The sequence below is a fragment of the Pogoniulus pusillus genome, chromosome Z (assembly GCF_015220805.1).
Source record: "Pogoniulus pusillus isolate bPogPus1 chromosome Z, bPogPus1.pri, whole genome shotgun sequence".
Classification (NCBI taxonomy): domain Eukaryota; kingdom Metazoa; phylum Chordata; class Aves; order Piciformes; family Lybiidae; genus Pogoniulus; species Pogoniulus pusillus.
The window spans coordinates 103,068,229-103,089,311 of NC_087309.1; the positions used below are offsets into that span (position 1 = coordinate 103,068,229).

Below are 21,083 nucleotides of genomic sequence, written 5' to 3' on the forward strand. Positions count from 1 at the left end.
AAAAAAAAATGGTTTGGCCTACATTTGGAGATTCAGTGGTATGCATCCCATTTTTACAGAGGAACAAAGGGAGCAGTTACTGACACATGTTAAAATGTTGACTTGTCTGACTATTTTATGTCAGTAAAAGAGTGATATATGTTCTGCACAACTCCCTGTAGTTGGAAGGCTGCATAAAGTGGAGTCAATTGGTATATGAGGAGGAGATGAGAGAAAATTTTGGAGAAGGAGGAAAAAGGGAGAGTTTATTGTTTTCTACAACTGACTTTTGGTCAGGCATGAAGGAAAAAAGAGCCAGACTCTTTTCAGAGGTGTACAGTGGTAGAATGAGATGCAATGGACGTAAATTGCAACAGAGGAATTTCCAATTAAGTATTAGAAGAAACTTTCCACTATCACAGCAGTCAAGCACTGGAACAGAGAGCCAGGGAGGATGTGAAATTTCCATCTTTGGAGATACTCAAATTTCAGCTGATCAGGTCTCTAGAGTTGGCCCTGCTTTGAGAAAGAGGTTGGGCTTAATGGCTGTATAAATTATTCTGTAATTCCGTGAACTAGCACCTTATTCACATGTCCACTGGGAATACAGACACACATTATGGCCTTTCTTGTTGCTGTACATGTCTTTGATCTTAAGACCTACTGTAGTCTTAGAGTGGTTAAGGGAAACATTTTGGTTCCAGGAAACTGGCATCCATCTCTGCTGTATACAGACTCCAACCTTTTCCACTTTCATGATGAGACCAATAGACCATGTAACAGTAGTGGATCAGCAAGCTTACATCCAGATTATCACAAAAATTCTAATTTTGCTGCTGAATATTGGTCCAGCCACTCAGAACAAAAAACGTAGGAGAGATCAGGCTCTTTTTTGTAGCAAGGTTGTGGAAAACAGAAACAATAGAGAATGGTTTCACAGTAACAAATAGAGTATTCTCTACTTAAATCCTTAGTATGTCTTCTGCTGGCATCAGTAAAGTATGGTAGTGAGGTATGTGACAGCAGAAAGTCAAACCTTGTATTATTATTTTATGACCCAAATCTTACAGTTTAACATCAAAGTACAAAATGGGCTTGTGTGCAGGATCCATTTGTATTGCTTTTCACAAAATTTTGATTCTGACATTTGTAGAAATTATTCTAAAGTGGTCTCTTCCTTCTATTTCATTTTCCTCACTTCTCCTTTTCCCTCACACTCTTTCTTTCAACAGCAAATCCTTGTCCAGTGCCTTTCATAATCCCAGAAAATGCCCTTCTGTCCGAGGTGGATTTTTATGTTGGTCAGAATGTATCCATCAGGTGCAGGGAAGGCTACCAATTGAAAGGGCAGTCTGTGATCACCTGTAATGCTGATGAGACCTGGACTCCAGCAACAGCTAAGTGTGAGAGTAAGTACATAAGCCAGCATTCTGCAGGGACTTGGTACTTCCAGAGGGCTGGTGACAATGGCTGTGTCACACAGGAGTGTGGCATCACAGACATGTCTGCTGAGCTCTCCACCTAGATACAGTTATATTGAAGAATGGAATTTTTGTCTGCTTTTGACATTTGGATAGGTGGGTTGCTCCAAGAGACACAAGCACATAAAGGCAGTCTAAGAAGCTCTAGAAAAGAGCTGTTTCTTCTTTCTAACAGAGTTCTTTTCTTAAAAAGATCCAGAATACATCTATGAGGTTGTTTGTTCCAAGAGCATTCACATCCTACTATCTACTACACCCTCTTTTCAGTTTACTTTTTTCAGGCACTGGAGCTAGAATTGACTGTTGGGATACCCCGTATATCCTGAGAACAATTCCTGTGAGACTATGAATGGCAAAGGTTGTAGAGAGAGGTGCTGCCTGCTTTTTTGTCAGAAGGGCTTTTGTAAGCCTGCCTGCAAGTGCTTTTGGGTTCTTGGCAAACAGTATGGTTTAGTTCAGATATTCACATGACCTCACTGTACAAACCCACTCTCATACTGGGACCCTCTGAAAGTTTATGGTCCATGTGGTGGGTATAGTCATTGATGGATTACCTGAAACTGCTGTTCCTGGCCACCTCCCTGCTCACTGGGTTTACATGTAGGTTTTCCCTGTGGTTGTCTGCACCATGAAGAAGTCCTACTCGGTGATTTCCCATCAGAGCTGTCTTCCTGGCACTTCCTAGGTCCCTTAGTAGAAAGTGCTGTGTCCAGGCTTAGAAACTGTGTCATGTAGACATTGCAGGTCACCAGCTTTCTTTTGTGCTTTCTTTTGTTTAGAGATATCTTGCGGCCCACCAGCTCACATAGAGAATGCTCTGATCCGTGGTAGCTTCTACCAGTATGGAGACATGGTCACCTATTCCTGCTACAGTGGGTACATGCTGGAAGGGCCTCTGCGGAGCATTTGCCTAGAAAATGGAACATGGACAACACCACCTACCTGCAAAGGTAAAAGGTTTATGTGAACAGAAGCCTATCTTAACTTGCCATAGGTGGTGTCTTCAGGTGACATGGAGATGTCACCTGAAGACACTGAGGTAAAAATGAAAATCACTTTTTTTCTAGTTTTAGTGCAGTCATGGTTTCACCCAGAGCATTTAAAGTGTGGGGTGTCTGTTTTATTTCCAAGTGACACAGTGGGCTTCCACAATTTTTCTCTTCAGTCCTTGCTAATCTTACAGTTCCTTTTCCTACAGTGTTGTATCCCACACCTAAGATCCTCTCACCTGGCATATTTTATGAGAAAGTGACAGAATCAGTCATCTTTCTGACATGGTGAGCTGTTTCAGAAGAAGCACTGCCAGTCAAATTTTCACAGTCAAAGATCAAGCACTCCCAGAAAACAAAAATAGATCCCATGAATTCTGGATCTCTCATTGTGTATAAAGGTTGGCAGCTACTGAAAGTTTTTTGTGATAAAATACCTAAGTATAGGTTGAGACATTTTACCAAATAATATACACTAAGAGTTGCAGAAAATTCATGGTTTTAACAAAATAACAAACTCTAGCCTTTTCACCCTTTTGGTATACCAGAAAAAAAGAACACTGGGTTTGTTGAGCTAAAAAATTCACTTGTTTAAATTACAGAATTAACTCTTCCATGCAGAAGATTCAAATGAATAAGAAGTTTTGAACAGAAAATGGTGAAAAGAAATGCAAGATGTAGAAGAGATGATAAACTAAGCTGTTCAAAACAGATATAAGCTTCTTTAAACAGTAACTTTGAAGTAAGAATATGGTATAGCAGAAGAGTTCCAGGGTCACAGAGCTTTTGTGAAAGAAGCTTTGCCAACTGCCATTTCTATATTACAAGCCTGACTAGCTGCCTGCTGCAGGTTAGCTGTAAAACAGTGAGTTAGCTGCACACTGAAATCTTAACCTCAGATGCTGTAAGAGCAACCATACTAGAAACTTAGCCTTAGCTGTTTCATTTGTAAATGTAAGCATTAAAACCAAAAACACTTAGGGCGTATCAGTGGCCAGTCACAATCAGACCCATTCCTTAATCTCAACAATTCCCACAGAAGGGGAAAGGTGCCGGAATACTCATCTGGGAGTATCAGAGCCACCATCAAAGTTGGCAGGTCTGCTTCTCCTCCTGTAAGTCTCAGCTCCCTTTGTGAGGAGCAGAAGCATCAATGCTTCCACCTTCATCATCAATTTTCTATTTGGATCAGAAGCTTTCTGGAGACAGCAGATTGTGTACTGTGCTAAGCCTGTCTAGTCAGGGACTTTCCCTCGTTTTCTTAATATCAATTCAGTCAGCAAAATGTTGGGAGAGATAAGAACCAAACAAGCTGAATTGCCCTATGCTGTGAAAGCAGGCACTCTGTTAAAGTTCTGTACCTGACAATTATTATTGCCTTGCCTAAAAAAACTGTGGATCAGTAGGATCATTTTGAGGAGATGAGAGCCACAGAAGTGAGTTTGTAACTCCTGAGCATTTCAGAAATAGAGAAGATGTTCCTAAAAACTGAGCTTTTCCCAGTTACGTGACCATGCATTGCTCTTGCCACGTGGTATCCCCTGTCAAGTAGCCAAGCAGAGCTGATTTACAGTAATAAGCAGCTAGGTTACTTCAGATATCAGGAGGTACCTGTAAGTCCTGTTAGAAATTTACTTTCTCAAAGAGTGCCCCTTGTGAAAAATTTGCCATAATTTCTTTGTAAACCATGGTGGGTACAGGATTCAAGGAATTTCTGCATAACAGCCACTCTACCTATGCTGAAATCCAATAGCAAAGTTACTTGGGTATTATCTGCTCAGATTTTAACAGTTTGGATTCCTCAGCTGCTTTTTTTTAATTCTTATTTAGTACCTGTTAATTGTAGAGAACCCAACTTTATGCCAAGGGCTGTGTTTTTCTGCTAAAAGAGGTTCTTGCCACTGTTTACTAGCAACCTGGAAGGGATGATCTGTCAGACTGTCAAACATGTCTTGTTTGCAGCATCCCAGAGTGTACTGAGACTGTTCAGAGGAGGAATTATTGGGAAAAATCGTTGCAAACCACAAAGTGATGGGGTAGGCAGATGATCAGGGTGTAGGTGCAGGAATACAAAGCAGAATAACTTGCCTTTTGGTGTATTAAGGGAGAGGAACAACAATTTCCCTCCCTTTTCTCACCTAAAAGGGGAAATAAAAAAGGACAAAAGATGTTCTGAGAGGACCAACCTGTGTTGCCATGGCACATGTCACAACAATGTTTCGAAACTGCTTTATAATTCATTTGAGAGATTTGCCTAACAAAAGGCCTACACCACCCAAGCCTTTGTGGTCTACATCAGAGGTGACATGAAAGCACTCTTTGTAATGACTCATCCTGCATTTCATGTTTTTGGTTCTGAGTTTGTTATTAATGTGTCCTAAGCTTGCTGGAAGTGTTCTGGCCTGGTTGAACAGGTTAGTTAACAGGAATATTGTAATTAAAAAGCAGACTTTGTTGGCTTCTTCAGAAGAGCTCTCACCACAGCTGCACTTGCCTGAATCACTTCTGGTTAGAGGTTGCAGGCCAGATTCTGATCTGAGTTTCAGGGGTGAGAAGTCTTAGCCTGGATCTTCTGATGGTAAACACCTGTAGGACTCACAGCAGGCTGCACATGCACACATCTTGTCTGACTCCAGTTATTTTTCTCTCTGAGCTGCTCTAAAATCTGTGTAGTCTATTTGCCCTCTGCCCACATCTTGCTTACTGGGAAACGGTGTGGATCTACTGACCAAAAAAAGTGTATAACCTGTCAACAAATTAACCTTATGAGAGGGCAGCTGAGGCATTGTTCACTTTTAGCCACAGGAAAGCTCTTCAGCAAAGCTGAGAACACATACCAGAAATTACTTTTTCCCCATTCCTACCCAGGTTTGTCTTGCAGCAGTGTAATGCCTTTTGTGTCCTGTGGAAATAAATTTTCAGGCATAGAGGTATGAGAGTATCTCAAAGATTAAGATTGTTACCATGGATGTGAGATCTGTTACCACTAACTGAAGTCACTGTTAATGGTTCCCGTTCTCTTACCAGCACATGAGGACTCCATTGAACTTGTTTGCTTTTACAATAGCAAAAAAAGAAAATGAGATCCCTGCTTAACTTCCTGCCCCAAGCCTTTCTCTAGTCTCGCTTGTTGAGTGAAGAATAATTCCCACAGCTACAGACACAGAGTCTCTGCCTGCCTAAATTGATGTAGAACAAGTGCACACCTAGGAAAGATACTGTCTTACTCACTCAATTTCACAAGCAGACCCTGGGCGTAACTCCAGAGAAAGCCTGTCAGTGCCTGAGATCCTGAATCACTGAACAGGATGATGCTGCCGCCGTCCAAAGTGATTTCTGTCACTCAAGAAATGCCTACATCTTCTCCCACTGACAGAGAGAGAAAATACATTTCAGAGACGATTGATTATAGGCTTTGAATTTAATCTGGGATATCATTTATTCACAAACTTTTTACCTCTTATCCAATTACACCTTCATTGGATATTAAGTACTGTGGATAAATGGTTTTTTATTCAAGTTTCCTTGTTTTTCACTGCACAAAGGAAGTGTGGTGGCACACTATTCTCCTTTACTCAACACCCAGAAATAAGCTGTTTGTGTAGGCATAGATATCTTTATAACAGAAATTGTTCAAAATACCTGTTTGCATACTGTGGCTTTTGTGAACCTGCCAGGGCCTGCATTCTCTTCCCATTCTTATCATCAGCTGACATTTGATGGGAAAGCTCTCGAGGCTGAAAAACAAAATGGCCAAAAGCTTTGGCCTCACTTCAACAGGCTCCAAGCTGTAGCATGCAGCTTGGCGTGGCTTGGCTGCAAGTGAATGAAGTTTGGCTCTAAGAGATGAAGATTTGCATTCTTTTCCACTGTGGAGCTCAGGTCTGAACATTGTTTCAGTGTGCTAAACCACTGTTTGTATTTAATGCTAACATTGAACAAGATCTGAAACACTCAAAGCCTAAACTCATATTTTGCTCATCTAGTAACTAATTAAAGATAGGATGCAATTAAGAGTTCAGGAAGAGTTTCCTGAGGTTACTTTGTGTTCATAACTACACTAATTAGAAGTTAATCTGATTACTTATTTGTTCTGTAGTATCGTCTTGAAGCCACAATTTTTGATCTTCTGTCTATAGTACATACCCCAGATGACAAGGGTTATAACTCCTCCAGTGATATTTCAGTCTAATATGTTTGTGGTTAGTTTACTACACAATTTTCTAAAGTGGTCCTGGTTTTTCTGGATGTATTGGACAATGCTACGTCACAAAACAGCAATGAAGTCCAAAGCCTGTCTGGTCCAGACAACATATTGGGCTAGTATGATACAGTCCATGTCAAATCACAAAATCACAGAATGTATCTGGTTAAAAGAGACATCCCAGATCATCGATTCCAGCTCCTGCCCTAGCACTGAAGGGTCAACACTAAACCATGTCCCCAAGTGCGAGGTTCGCATGCTGCTTAAACATCTCCAGGGATGGTGACTCCACCACTGCCCTGAGCAGACCATTCCAATGTTTGATAACCCTCTCTGTGAAGGAACAATTTCCTAATATCCAGCCTGACCCTCCCCTGGTGCAGCTTGTGACCATTTCTTCTAGTCCTCTTGTTTGTTATCAAGGGGAAGAGGCCGACCCTCCTCACTCCAGCCTCTCTTCTGGTAGTTGTAGAAAGCCTCCTCCAGCCCGAACACCCCCAGCTCCCTCAGATGCTCCTCCTAGGCCATGTGCTCCAGGCCCCTCATGAGCCTCGCTGACATTCTTTGGACATAGTCCAGCACCTCAGAAGTCCTTTTTGTAGTTAGGAGCTCAGAACTGAACACAGCACTTGAGGTGTCACCTTGCCAATGCTATGTAGAGGGCAATGATCACCTCCTTGTTCCTGCTGGCTACAGTGTTTCTAATACAAGCCAGGATGCCACTGGCCTTCTTGGCCACCCAGTCACACTGCAGACTCACGTTCAATTGAAATTCCTTACTTTTATGATTAGGTGCCAGCTGTGTGAGCCAAGGAGCACAGTCAGTGTGAATGCTAAGTGAAGTTAATAACCACATTTTGGGTTCTGCAGGTAAACATTTCGCTGTGCCACTGCTGCACCCTTGTTGCTCACTTTTCATTACACTAGATGGATGATACTGAAATAAAATTTACTTATTCTACCACAGTGTTATATCCAACTTCCAGTAAATTCTGGATTGTGCCAGATGGCATTTTCCTGATGTTTCATACCAAGGTTAGAAGACATCTTGATTTTATTTGGCAGTTAGTTTAGAAGAGAAAAGAAAAAAATAAAAGGGCAGGTTTTCTTTTTTTTGGTGAGGGGGGGATGTTTTTGAGAGTTTTCTCCTTGGAACACTGGCCAATTAATTTACCCAGCTATGCTGTAAATTTCTACATTTTCATCCTTGCAATGGACAACTTTTGGTTGTCTTAACAGTTCCCACATCCTTGCTCACACTAGCTAGTCAAGCCTACAGAGCCAGAAAATTACTTAGCCCTTGAAATTACAGTCGTGTTTCTGAACTTCACTACTGTTTGGATTTGCCACCCACAAACTGGGTGGCAGAGTAAATTTACCACACTCAGAATTTTAGAAGTTAAATGAAATTTTATTTACAAAAGTAGACTAAATATATAGAATCATAGGATCATAGAGTCAACCAGGTTGGAAGAGACCTCCAAGATCATCCCGTCCAACCTAGCACCCAGCCCTATCCAGTCAACTAGACCATGGCACCAAGTGCCTCATCCACTCTTTTCTTGAACACCTCCAGGGATGGTGACTCCACCACCTCCCTGGGCAGCCCATTCCAATGCCAATCACTCTCTCTGTGAAGAACTTCCTCCTAACATCCAGCCTATACTTCCCCCAGCACAACTTGAGACTACAAAAGGCAGTAAACATGTATAAGGTATACTTGTATATATTTACAGTTCAACAACAGCACAATACCCTCCTTGTACAATATTTCCTCTCTCTCTTCCCCCTCTATACACACCCACACCCCCCTGGACCCAAAGGACCTAGAAGGCTGTATCACAGCCAGCACAGTCCCCACCCTATACCTTTGCAAACCTGAACAAGATGATCATGTGTGGTCACAGAGCAGGGAAGCCAGAAGCAAGCAGGAGGCAGCCAGAGCTTGTGCTGCAGAATACAAGTCTGTGGTGTAAACCAGTTTGTGCTGCAAAATACAAGATACTCAGCAGTCCAATGGAGTGAGATGAACTTGTTTGACATGATTCTATGTCCAATCCCTAAAACTCTTCATCCTTTAGACTTGAATTCTCCCTGGAACATCAGGACATAGCCTTAGAACTGTGACAGCACCATTGTTTGTTCTGCTGTTCTGCAACTGCAAAGAACTGTGCAGGATGCTGCATTGCTAAGTTCCTATTGAAGTGATGAAATGGTGTTGTTTTCAGCTGTCTGTCGGTTCCCCTGTCAGAATGGTGGCATCTGTGAGCGACCAAACGCCTGCTCCTGTCCGGATGGCTGGATGGGCCGTCTCTGCGAAGAGCGTACGTATGCCATCCCTAAGTGTGATTTTAAGGATGTTGCAGGTAAGACAAGTGAGTTTGCTCCACTGTAAAAGTTGAAGGCAGAAGAGCCAGAAGCATAGAGATCCTTACTTTGTTCTGTGTGACAAATGAAGAGAGAGCTCCTAGACAAGTGCCCATATCCCTGACGTATGAAAAGCAAAACAAAAACTTTCTACTTCATGTGATTCTGTGCAGAGGTTTCTTTCATTGTGTTTGGAGAACAGCTTGCTTCAATTTTCCAGTCTGTTTCTGATAGCAGTACACCGTACTTTGAGGAAAAGAGAGGTGACTATTCTGCTGGTGGCTGCATTTGTTCCTGGGCTTCTTCTTTTTATCTCTTAGATCAGATTATCAAGCTGACCAATAAATGTTCAAATAATGCAATTATATCACATTTTTCATGTTATGCTTCCCAACTTGTGTACCTCTACCCTACAAATTATAGGCTGGCTTTTCCTGCCTGGAACTCTGAGTAGTTGGAGAGCTGGATCTGTTCTGGTTGAAAAGAGACGAATATGACACTTAGGTCTGCCAGAGATTCTATGGGTGACATTGGGGATGAGAGTTTGTGACATGTTTGCTGTTTTGTTTGTGGTAATCTTAGCACAAAGTTTTTGGGACAGCTAACCCCTTCACACTGACATGGTTGCTGCATGAGAAGCCTTATTACTGTACACATGGGTAGGCATGGGTCTGTGTAGACAGAAAAGGAAAGTACCTTTAGTGTATTTATTAATATGGGCCTGACAATAAAGCTTCAGTGTGTCCAAGAACACCTGGACCTGAGGTGACATCTCTATTCCTGGATCTGAGTATGCATGGAGACGTACAAAAAGATGTGGCAGGTCCTCCTGTAGTTCACAGAGGAGTGTAGTTCAAGCATTTTGCTAGGTAGATGTCTCACATCTTAAAATGGTCCTCTGAATCTAGCTCTGCAGCTTTCAAGTCTTCTCTGTGGCTGTGGCAGTTCTACATGGCAGTTTTACATCAGACACAGAATGGGTTTCAGCAAGTTTTGCCCTTCTGTGTTCATGGAAACTCCATCTATATGGTGCATTCAGAGCCTCTCTTTTGCTGTCCACGTGTCTATCAGTACCACCATATCCAGACAGCAAACTCAGTTTGAGCAGGAGGAGATCAAGCCCTGTGTCTGGCAGAATGGTGTTTGGTATGCCACAATTGATTTCCTTACCTTACCATTAATAATGATATTTAATGCATTCTTAAGGACCAAAGGACAATTTTTATGAAAAGGCAGCTGACTAGCCAGATCACACTCCATGCAGACACAGCAGCTAGCTCTCTTTATTTTTTCCCTTTACTTTGTCATAGGTAGGGAGGAGAGGGGAAAAGTGTTCCCACAATTCGTTAGTGCCGCCTTGATTTTGCAGCATTGCTTGTCAAGCAAAGTGTACTGGTGACCAGAAAAGATGGGTTTAGTCTGCGGAGTTGAGGGCCTGTTCTGGAAGCCAAAGGGATTTTTGAGTGCTAGCATTGAACACAGATCTGTCAGGATCAGGGCAGAGGTGAGGCCTTAGAGCTCTAACAGAATTCAGTCACCTTGTAGTTTACAGAACATTTCATGGATAACAAGATAGATTTGTCTCCCTGAGAGAGGCCTGACTACTCAAAAAGCATGCAGAGCACTACTAGTTTAATGATACAGATGAATAATTCTGGGTGATAGGGGTTAGCCCTGTGAGTTCAGTGAAGTTCACCTCCTCAGCTTGACCACTGAAACTGAACTTCTGCATCAGTCATCTGCAGCCCCTATCCACCCTTCCAGAATAGAAGTCCACTGAAAGTGCCACTCAGTTATCTGAATTTGGGACCCATCTCAACACCCGCTCTTACCAGAGCGTGTTCACACAAATACTTAATTCAGTTAGAATACAGGAGATGGTGGTTTTCTGAAGGCACTCAAGTCATGTATAGTGTGCACAGTGGGTAGTTTTGCAGATCTACTCACAGAACCAGTATAGCTTGGTTGGTGCTCAGTCCACAGGCCCTCAGCTGCTTGGTGTCTGCTTGGTTTCTTCCCCAAAGCCACAGTCAACCTGGACCCAAAATGCCTTATATCAGAGCTATCTTTCCATGGGGGATTTGTGGTGTCACCTGTCTCAGCATGTTTTTACTGGCTCAAACTAAGTATTTTTCTATGGGCAATGCATAGATTAACTTCTTGTAGAGGTTACATTTTGGGACCCCAGAGAGTCCACAAGTAATCCAGTTGTTTGTAATTGAAGTTATGAACCGGTTTTGTTAGCTACCATCACAGGAGTGGGTCACGTCTATGGATACTAAGTGTGAGAAACAAGCAAAAGGTCCTCCACATTTCCAGTGAGTAGAATCTACAGGCATCTGAAAGACTCTAGCAATTGCTCTAGTCTGTCCATTTGTTTGTCATCATTCCCTCTGCTTTCTGGCTGCCATGCCAGCAGTGTTTGCTGTTCGTGCCTTGTGGATAGATCATGCTGAACTCTCCTATTAGTGCATGCAAACACTTTGAGGAGCAGTAGAGGTTCTAATTAAATGGAAGTTCTTCTTCTTGCACACTTTATTCTTTGCCTTCGTGGGAGGTACTTTTTTCACGGGTTCTCGTCTCTCTCCTTAGCAATATGCATTCTGCCATGTCTCAATGGAGGTCGCTGTGTGGCCCCTTACCAGTGTAACTGCCCCCCTGGATGGACTGGATCGCGCTGCCAGACAGGTAAAGCTCTTTTGTTTTTTTCTCACTTTTTTGTGACTCTTCTATCAGTACCTAGCACAATTCACTAAGGACTCCATAGCACTACTACGCTTCTCTCAGTAAAACTCAAGCCTTCAATAATATTCTGAAGGATTTGTTTTTTCCTGCTGCAAACTATTTTCAGAGTAGTCCTTGATGAGTATTCAAAATAGACATAAAAGGAAGGACAGACAACATTCACAAGAGCACTGCCTGCAGAGGAGATACAATTTCAGACTAGGCTGTCCACTCCAAGAAGAGTTAAAATTTAATTTTCATCTCCCTTTCATTTTCATCTTCAGCACATGCAAGTTACCAATAAATTCACAAAGCTGCATGTATTTCAAGGATTTTTCACCACGTAGCTGTCTGATTTGGGGGATTCCTACTTACTGCCTGAGTTATGAGCTAGACGAGAGGGGCAGAGCAAATCAAGGGTTTGTTTAAGGATAGTTGAGTTTAATGAGTACATGGTGCTCATGTAAGATAGCATGTACATGGTACATGGACGTGTTATTTTAGGTATCATCGGAGTTCTCTGATCAAATTTAACATGTGCTGCATTTTGCTACATCTCTGACTTGCACCTCATCAAGGCTGAAGGGTATGATGGGTATAGGTTCCCGACCTGTGTCCTGGCAAGTCAGCTTGTGTCAGACGAGGTAATATTGGAGCACAAATTTAGGGTATATGGGTCTACATCAAGGACTAAACAAATGCCTGTTTTTGAAAGGCTTATTCTTGTGGAAATAGCCAGTAAAATCCATACCAAATGAGTGCTCATTGAAATATCTTTTAGTCATTATTAAACTGAATCACTAATAATATTACCTATTATAAATAATTAATTTACAGTTTGTTCACTGTATTGCTATTGCCTGGGTACACCATAACTGATTGTTAGCAGGGCCTTAATATGAAAGCCTGGTTCTGCTTTCCTGCCAAGCCTTCAGGGTGGCTGATTAGGTGAACTGGAGAAGGAAATTGTGCTTTATTTGTCCAGCTGATAGGAATAGTGTGTCTGGGCGATAAGCTGTGTGATACACTGCAAACCTAACCATTCCTCAGCAACTCAAATTCCATTTCAACACAGAACTACTGTTGTTTGAAGGGACACTTGGATAGCACATAATGGATCATTTCCTTCCATATATCATCATCCTAGCAGCTATAACAGCATGGGTGGTTGAGGAAGATAGGTGACTTTCAATTTTGGGCCAGCAATTCAAATCTGTTCAGACTGGTTTTGCTGTGTGGCAGCTGAAGAAAAAATCTAATGGGCAGTTGCATCTTTGCTGAACTTCATTCACAGAAGTTCATAATCACTGCTTATGGAGTTATTAAACTGCTGCTCATTTTACTTACTGGTCTTGACCTATTGCCATGACAGAGCAAAGTGAGATAAGAAATATTTGGATTAACTGCTGTTTCATAGGAATAATTATGTGCATAAAGTGAGAGGTAAAGATGTTTCACTCTTATGCTTTCCTCCAGAATCCAAAGCCATTTTTAACATGACAAACTTGGTGCACTTAATTACACAGGGATGATCAATCCTGCCACTATTTGTTGCTGCTTGGTCCAGAGGCATCAGAGTAGTGAATTCCCATTTTCTTTCACATTGCTGTGATTACTGATTTCCATTTACTGTGATTCCATTTTAACAAATGTTTCCTGATGCATGTTCTGTGCAAAGAAAATACCCAGCATTTGTCCTCACTGGTGCCTTTAGGTTTATCCTCTAGATATGTCATTAGCTTCTTAAAAGATTTTCCCTCTTTCACTTTTATTGCAATAAATATGTCTGCATTTGGAGAACCTCATTAAGTGAATCCCAAGTCTGTTCTGAAAATTGCATGGTGCTTTATCTTCCAGTCTCAAACTTGATAAGACTAGAAGCTTCAGCTTCTGTTTGATTGCTTGATACTCTTGGGTTAGGCTGTTGCACAAATACAGTTGCAGCTGTTTCACTGCCCAGCATGACCCTACCAGGCAGGCCAGTGTTTTCTCTCTAATCCAAATGCCCTATACCACCTAGTCACACCTTCTGTGGCTACCCATCCTCTTTCAGGAACTCTGCTTCCTTTTATTGTCTCCATACCGGTGCCATTGTGTGAAGTCTCATTCTTTGCATGCTGATGATCTGTAAATGGCTTTCTGGCCTTTAACTGTGTTTATGCTGCTTCTTTCTATACTGTTTTTTTAATTAGCATGTCTAGTGTCTGCTTGCCCTGGATACCTTTTTGGCCATTATATTCTTATCAAATAAACACCCACATTTTCTTCCTAGGAACAAGACCTATTCTCCTGATCTTCTGACTCTTGTCTTCTGATTCCTTCTTGCTTTCCACCTTTTATTTCCCCCTTCTCTCAGTTTGAAGCAAAAAGAACAGATTGTTTTCAGGACAACTTGAAATAATATAGTCTGTTTCATGCAGCTGGTACAAAGACTAGTCCAAATGAGTCCAATCTCATTCAGCAGAGATGCACTCTTAAGGATGGCCTTTCCAGAGCAAACCATCTTTTACAACAGACTCGCAGCTGTTGTAGATTTGAGAGCGGCCCCTTATTAAGAGAATGACGCAGATTTTCAGTGCTCTGCTCCTTAATCAGCTTGTTGTGGGTGTGCTCACTAATGCTGTGCTCTCTCTCTGTATGCAGCTGTTTGCCAGTTGCCTTGCTTAAATGGTGGGAAGTGCACACGACCAAATCGGTGCTATTGTCCTTCATCATGGACTGGACATGACTGCTCTAGGTAAGTGTTGCTGAGCACCATGCTGTAGCTAGGCTGAATCAGACGCTGGTGAATGCTGGATCTGAAGAATATGCAATTAGTTTTGCACACTCTGAGCATCTCTAGATCCTGTAGATCAGTGGTCATTGGATGGTTCGTGATTTATCAACAATCTGAAGAGGCCTTAGAGAGCATTCGGCAAAATGATTGCCAAGCTTGAGAACATTCAGGAAATGATACATTTGTATATAAGCAGACAGGCAAACCTGCAAGGTTTCGCTTTGGTTGTCTGGGGTTGGGTACTTTTTCAAATTATGTGAATGGAAATGTTGGTTGTGGTGTAATTTTCAGGAAAATTGGGTGGCCTGCTGTGTACAACTGTTCCTTTTGAACTATGTAATATTTCAGCTGAGTCCAGGTTCAAGACTGGGGTCTTGCAACAGATGCCATAAATAATAGGTCCTCTTACACCAATGTTGAGTGGTGTAATCAGAATTTGCCACAATGCCTCTTAGATACAGTTCACCTCTGTTCTCTTCTAAGGAGTTTTACCAGTGGATGTGTTTTGGTTTGCTAATTCAGGTCCAATGGGGCCAACAGCAGACCAGGTTTTCAAATCAGTCAAGACTTATCACCCTGCGAGGCACATTTACAAGTCTAAATTACAGCTGCAGTTTTTAAAATCCACTTGTGAAGTTTGGATGTTTGTCTCTGAAGGCAGTCTGAACAGGAGGCTCTTTGGAAAGCTCTTCTCTTTCATGCTGCCACTGAGAGCCACTTACCACCCTGAAGTGGGAAGGCAGGGCAGGTGGAATGGTAATGATGTTGTGGTCAGGAATCAGGTATAACAACAAAACATGCAACATGAGCTCTCCTGCCCCTTGCGTGGAGTATTAAGGGCCATGAAACACATGTCTGCCAAAATGTTGGTACTTCAACTCACACAAGCTCCTGGAGAGCTAAATAAATAACAGCTGGATATTGACATTTTTCTCTGGGATACAGACAATGCCTGTGACATTGTGTATTTTTTCTGTTCTTCTTTCTGGACAGGTAGTGACAGACATTCCTCCCTGTTTATCCTAAAGCTACAGAAAAGATGCTTGTTTAAGAAATTACGTTGTCCAAAATAAGTAGTATTTTACTTGTCAGCTGTGATTATATATGCCCAAATGAAGCACCTCTAATGTACTGCCACAAACAGTATCCAGCTTTAGGCTGAGAGACACACAGCCGGAGTCTGATAGTGCACTGTTGGGGCCTCAGCTGATGTAGCGTGTACAGTTCTGGGCTCACCATTTAAAGAAGGAAAGGGGACTGCTTGAGAGGGTACAGTGCAGGGCTACAATGACATCACTCTTACAAAGGAAGGCTGAGAAGCTTCATGCTTTTTAGCCTGGAGAAGAGATGACTGTGAGCTTTGTCAAGCCTAACCTTGAATATCTCCAGGGATGGGGCCTCAAATGTCTCCCTGGGCAACCCGTTCCAGTGTTCCACTACCATCATAGTAAAGCACTTGTTCATAACATCCAACCTAACTCTGCTCTTCTCTAATTTAAAACCATTGCTCCTTGTCCTATCACTGCAGGCCTTTGCAAACAGTCCCTCTCCAGCCTCCTTGTAGGCCCCCTCCAGTTACTGGGAGGCAACTATTAAGTCTTCCCAGAGTCTTCTCTTCTCCAGGCTGAACAACCCCAGCTACCCCTGCTTGTCCTCATAGGAGAGGTGTTCCAGGCCCCCAGTCATTTTTGTGGTACTCCCCTGGACCTGCTCCATCAGTTCCTTGTCCTTCCTGTGTTGAGAGCTCTAGTGCTGGACACAGTACTCCAGGACAGGACTCAGCAGAGCAGCAGAAACACCTCTTGACCTGCTGGCCATGCTTCTTTTGATGCAGCCCAGGATATGATTTGCCTTCTGGGCTGCAGGTGCACACTGCTGGCTCGTGTCCAACTTCTCATCCACCAGCACCCCTAAGTCCTTTTCTGCAGGGATGCTCTCCATTTCATCAAGGGATGCAAGGGATTGCCCTGACCTAGGTGCAGGACCTTGCACTTTGTGAACCCCACGAGGTTCTCAGCCTACCCCTCCAGCCTGTCCAGGTCCCTGTGGATGACATCCTGTCCTTCTGCCTTATCAGCTGCACCACTCCACTCATCTCGGTATCATCTGCAGACTTGCTGAGGGTGCACTCAGTCTTGCTGTCAATATAATTGATAAAAATACTGAACAGCAGTGGCCTAAATACACATCCTTGTCACCCATCTCCATGTGGCTATTGAGCCATCCCCCTTGGATACAGCCATCCAATCAATTCCTTATTCACTGAACAGTCCACCTATCAAATCCATACCTATCCAGCTTAGAGAGAAGGGTGTTGTGGGGGACTGTGCCAAGGCCTTTACAAAAGTCCATATAGATGACATCTGTCAGTCTTCCCTTGTCTGCTGAGGTAGTTACAGCACTGTAGAAAGCCACTAGGACCTGACCATGCTGGCTGTCTCAAATCACATCCCTGTGTTCCATGTTTGAATACCTACAGGATGAGTGTTAGGAGGATGGGGTCAGCCTTTTTTCAGTGGTGCCTAGCAACAGGACAAGAGGTAGTGGGCACAAACTGAAACATAGGAAACACAATCTAACCTTGAGAAGGAACTTCTTTACTTTGTGGGCAGTGGAGCACTGGCACAGGCTGCCTAAAGAACTGATGGAGCCTTCATCTCTGGAGTCATTCAAAGCCTGCTTGGACACTGCTCTGTGCAAACTGTTTTAGGTCAGCCTGCTTAGGCAGCAGATGTACTGAGTGATTTCCAGAGATCTCTTCCAACCTCTACCATTCTGTGATTCTGTGATTTCCATTTAGGATATGAAGCAGAGAAGCCCAAATCCAGTGGATGTAGTGGCCAAAAATTACAGAGCATATGCTTGGGGCAAAGCACAATTTCAGGCCACTACCAAACTGGACTGATCTTGGTTTGCTGGGCTTCTTCTTGTCCAAGTCCACAGCACTGTGCAGCATTGTGCAGTCTGAGAAAATGTGGATCCTTGGAATCATAGAATGGTTTAGGTTGGAAGGGACCTCAAAGATTATTCAGTTGCAACCACCTGCTATAGGCAGGGACACCTCCCACTAGAACAGGTTGCTCAAGGCCTCATCCAACCTGGCCTTGAACACCTTCAGGGAGGGATCCTTAGCCCTGCTGGGTTTTGGTCCAGCAGCTCTGGTAGAAGAAGTTCCCCACTGGGGCATGAAGGGGACAAAAACAAGCACTGAGATCTGGTTTGTATTTTGTTAAGCTTTGGTCTCAGCTGCTGGTGGCACTTCACAGAGTATAATACTGTTCTGAGGACTCAAAAACAAGCAAACATGTTCTGTTGCAGGTTAACTAGGTGTGATTTATAAAAGGAAGCTGAAAGGGACAAAAGCTTTTATCAGCATCCGGGACAAGATGAGATCCAAACCACTCGGTGATGAGTCATAACTTAAATTAAATGCCAGATATCTCTACTCCCCAGCTTCCCCTCTCAGCAGGCCATCTCGATCTGCAATACTCTGTTCCCTAGCATACTTTCAAACATCATCTTCTTGTGCCTCACTGTTGATCTTATTTGGTATGTTTAGTACAGCACTGATTGTATTTTGTTTGGGTTCTTTTTGATACAGGAAACGGAAGGCTGGATACTACCCCTTTTAACATCAGAGCAGCAGTTCTACATTCAGATCTCTTTCTTCAGCCTAGGCACCAGGGCTTGGAATCTAATGCATTGCAAATCAAATCTGTGGCTTTCCTTTCCCCCCTCAGCTCCTTTGTTTTGTATTTTAATTTGTGATGCATTTTTACTATACCTTTCCATTGTTAAAGAAATCCTTTGTATTTTTCATTTACAAAATATATTTACAGATATATGCTGCTACAGACACACACACACAACCCATACACACATACAAATGTAACGATTCCTACTGTCCACCAAGGAAGTGGTTGTGTAAAGCAAAGTCTCTCCCATTTCTTACATACAGTGAGAATAAAACCGTACTACACTGCCAGTGTGGCGGCTCTGCTTAGCACCTGCCAGAGCATCCTGCTGTCCAGCAACTCAGCAGTGAAGAGTGGTTGTACAAGGCTGAGTCACTGAAATTTGCATTGGGCCTGTCTCTGAAATCATGTTGATCTAAATTAGGAGTACATCTGATGAAGTCCCTGTCATAACCACAGTTTCTAATGGGCATAAGAAGAAGATTCTGTAATGTCTATTATGTGTCATTAACATCATTGGATAGTGACTTAATGGACAGCATCAGAGTAAATGTAGCCTGAGATTTTTTTTTTATTAAGTTGTCAAAAATTTAAAAGAGATGATGAGAGAACATCAGGTCAGTCAGAGAAAGATGGACCATGTCTCCCCAACAGGGGCCTTTGAGGCTGTTCAGGCATAGCTGTAAAACTGGATAATCCAGTGTCCAGCAGTGGAAAGCAGGCAGACTGCTGAAACCTGAGACTTCACTCTGGCTACAGGACTCACCAGCTGCCTGTCAGCACGATCCTTTTCCTCTGTAAGTGGTGAAATACCGGTTCAGCAGCTGTCTGCTAGGTGACTGCCTTTGATACATGGGGTTTGCATCCCAAATTCAACTGCCCCTAAGATGGAGAGAGAAGGTTCCAGTTAGCATTCTTAGGTTAAAATTTGTTTACAGAAGAGTTGTGTTTGTGTTATGCAGAACCCTCATGAAGCTGGAATAGTCTTCTGCTGGGTACACATACAGAGCAGAAATGCTTGGCTGAGTGAGAAGCACTGGGAGTGCACATGCTGTCAGGCTTCTCATTCTTGTACCGTTGATCCCATTGCATCTGAGGGTAACACACACCTGAACACCACCATTAAGTCATGCTCTAATGAGTTGAGATGGTAAGATTTCCTGTGGGTAAGCAGGATAATGAATTCCATGGTGAAAATCACAGGGTTTTTTGGTTTTTTTTGTCAAATATTTGAGAGTTATTGACAGTTGTTGTCAGTTGGCAAAAGCTCTGATCTGTGAAAGAAGACGTTCAGAGTGAGAACCTGACAGTCGGTGGTCAGAAGCTCCATATTTCCCAGTAATAATAGAAAAGGATGACTGGGAGAGAAGAAAAAGCAACAGATTTTACCTTCTGTAGCATTCCTGCTTTGTTACCCTCTGGATTGAGGTTGTGTGCAACCTGCCCTGCCCCTCCTCCCTTTATAGATTTTCCTTCTTTTTATGAATGCATGAACTTGGGCACAGGAAAGTGATGCAACACCAAAATGAGCTCACAGTTACAGTAAGAAGGCACTAGTCAATTCTGACACATAACTGATGGCTGTTAGCCCAAGACCAGAAATGGAGAAGAAAAGAAAAAAAAAAGAAAAACAAGCAAACAACAACAACAAATAAACCTAAGAAAATTTAAGAGCCAGTAAGAGCTTCCAGGCAATTGAAAGAAAAACAGAAAACTAATAGGAGTCATTAGGGGATCAGATTTAATGTGAATGTAGATTCCTTCCTAGTGGGAGCTGCAAGCAGCTGAAGAGTTGTCATCTCAGCTCCTACAACCTTCTTTTTCTAATGGACTCTGCTAGCACGTAGCAACAATCTTGTGTCTCCCAGCTCCACAGCCATCGATGTTTACAGCTTTGACTGAAGTCAATGTTCAGTAAGTAATGTCTGCATTTCAATCCATAGTCACCACTGTTTGTAGGCATTTTGTTCTTTGACCTCCTTGCTGCCTTAACAGCATGTGAATGGAAGCTGCAGTGAGCAACACGGGACTGACTTCCCAAGGGAAAGAGTGCATGGGTGAGAAAAGCAGATACCAATTTGTCATTCCCATGTTTTGATCCCTTTTCCAGTGTGCTTCTCTGGTGTGTATGCCCTGACTCTGCCCTGGTGATTACCAGAGCAGGATCCTGCTTAGAGCTGGCAGGACATTATTGAAGGCTTTACAGGGCTGTTGGATCCAGACAGTACATGGAGTCCTGGGATCAGCCCAGCCAACAGAGATGTGGTGGTAGGACAGAGTAGCTGAAACTAGAGGCTGTTATATTAGTGATGTTGATGATGTTTTGATACTTGCTGGAACACTTTCCCCTCCCTACCCAGTACTGTATTGTCATTTATGTCACTGCTTGTTGTGTGTTTTAAACAACTTCTTTGTGATGCACTTTACACTGTAAATAAAGTTGCACCCTGTTTAGTACCCATATAGATGCATCACTCTGTTATTCATGCCTGACAACAAAAGTACCAATCTACCCTTGAGGACCAGCTGGTGAAGCCTGAGTGTTAGGAAAAAGGAATGTCACTCAAGGGAAGGGACAAAATAATTGCCAGTAATCTTAAAAAGGATGTTCTGGGTAAGTCCAGGATTGACCTTTGGATATCAATGCAGTTAGCACCTGATTTTTGTCAAATCCTTTCTGCTGCTAGATCAGATTGGAAAACCTGTACAGGCCATAATTCTACTGGCATGGGACAGGTGCATTAAAACCTGCTTCACTCAACACTTGCACCGACTGGATGGAGATCACAGCTTGTTCTGCACCAGCACGGGGGAGGGGGTTCAAAGCTTGTATACAAGGACCCTTGAGGCAGAAAATGTGGGATAGCA

At 42.8% G+C, this 21,083-nt stretch overlaps 1 protein-coding gene across 1 annotated transcript in view; it reads left to right on the forward strand.

Moving 5' to 3' along the window:
• Positions 1-18,582, forward strand: part of SVEP1 (sushi, von Willebrand factor type A, EGF and pentraxin domain containing 1) — a 148,223-nt gene extending 129,641 nt beyond the window's left edge. Inside the window, exons 45-50 of the mRNA XM_064176755.1 lie at positions 1,212-1,388; positions 2,240-2,410; positions 8,882-8,977; positions 11,613-11,708; positions 14,388-14,481; positions 18,122-18,582. Of these exons, the coding sequence (XP_064032825.1) occupies positions 1,212-1,388; positions 2,240-2,410; positions 8,882-8,977; positions 11,613-11,708; positions 14,388-14,481; positions 18,122-18,152 (665 nt within the window). The 3' untranslated portion in view covers positions 18,153-18,582. The remainder of the gene's footprint in view (positions 1-1,211; positions 1,389-2,239; positions 2,411-8,881; positions 8,978-11,612; positions 11,709-14,387; positions 14,482-18,121) is intronic.
• Positions 18,583-21,083: the final 2,501 nt, after the last annotated feature.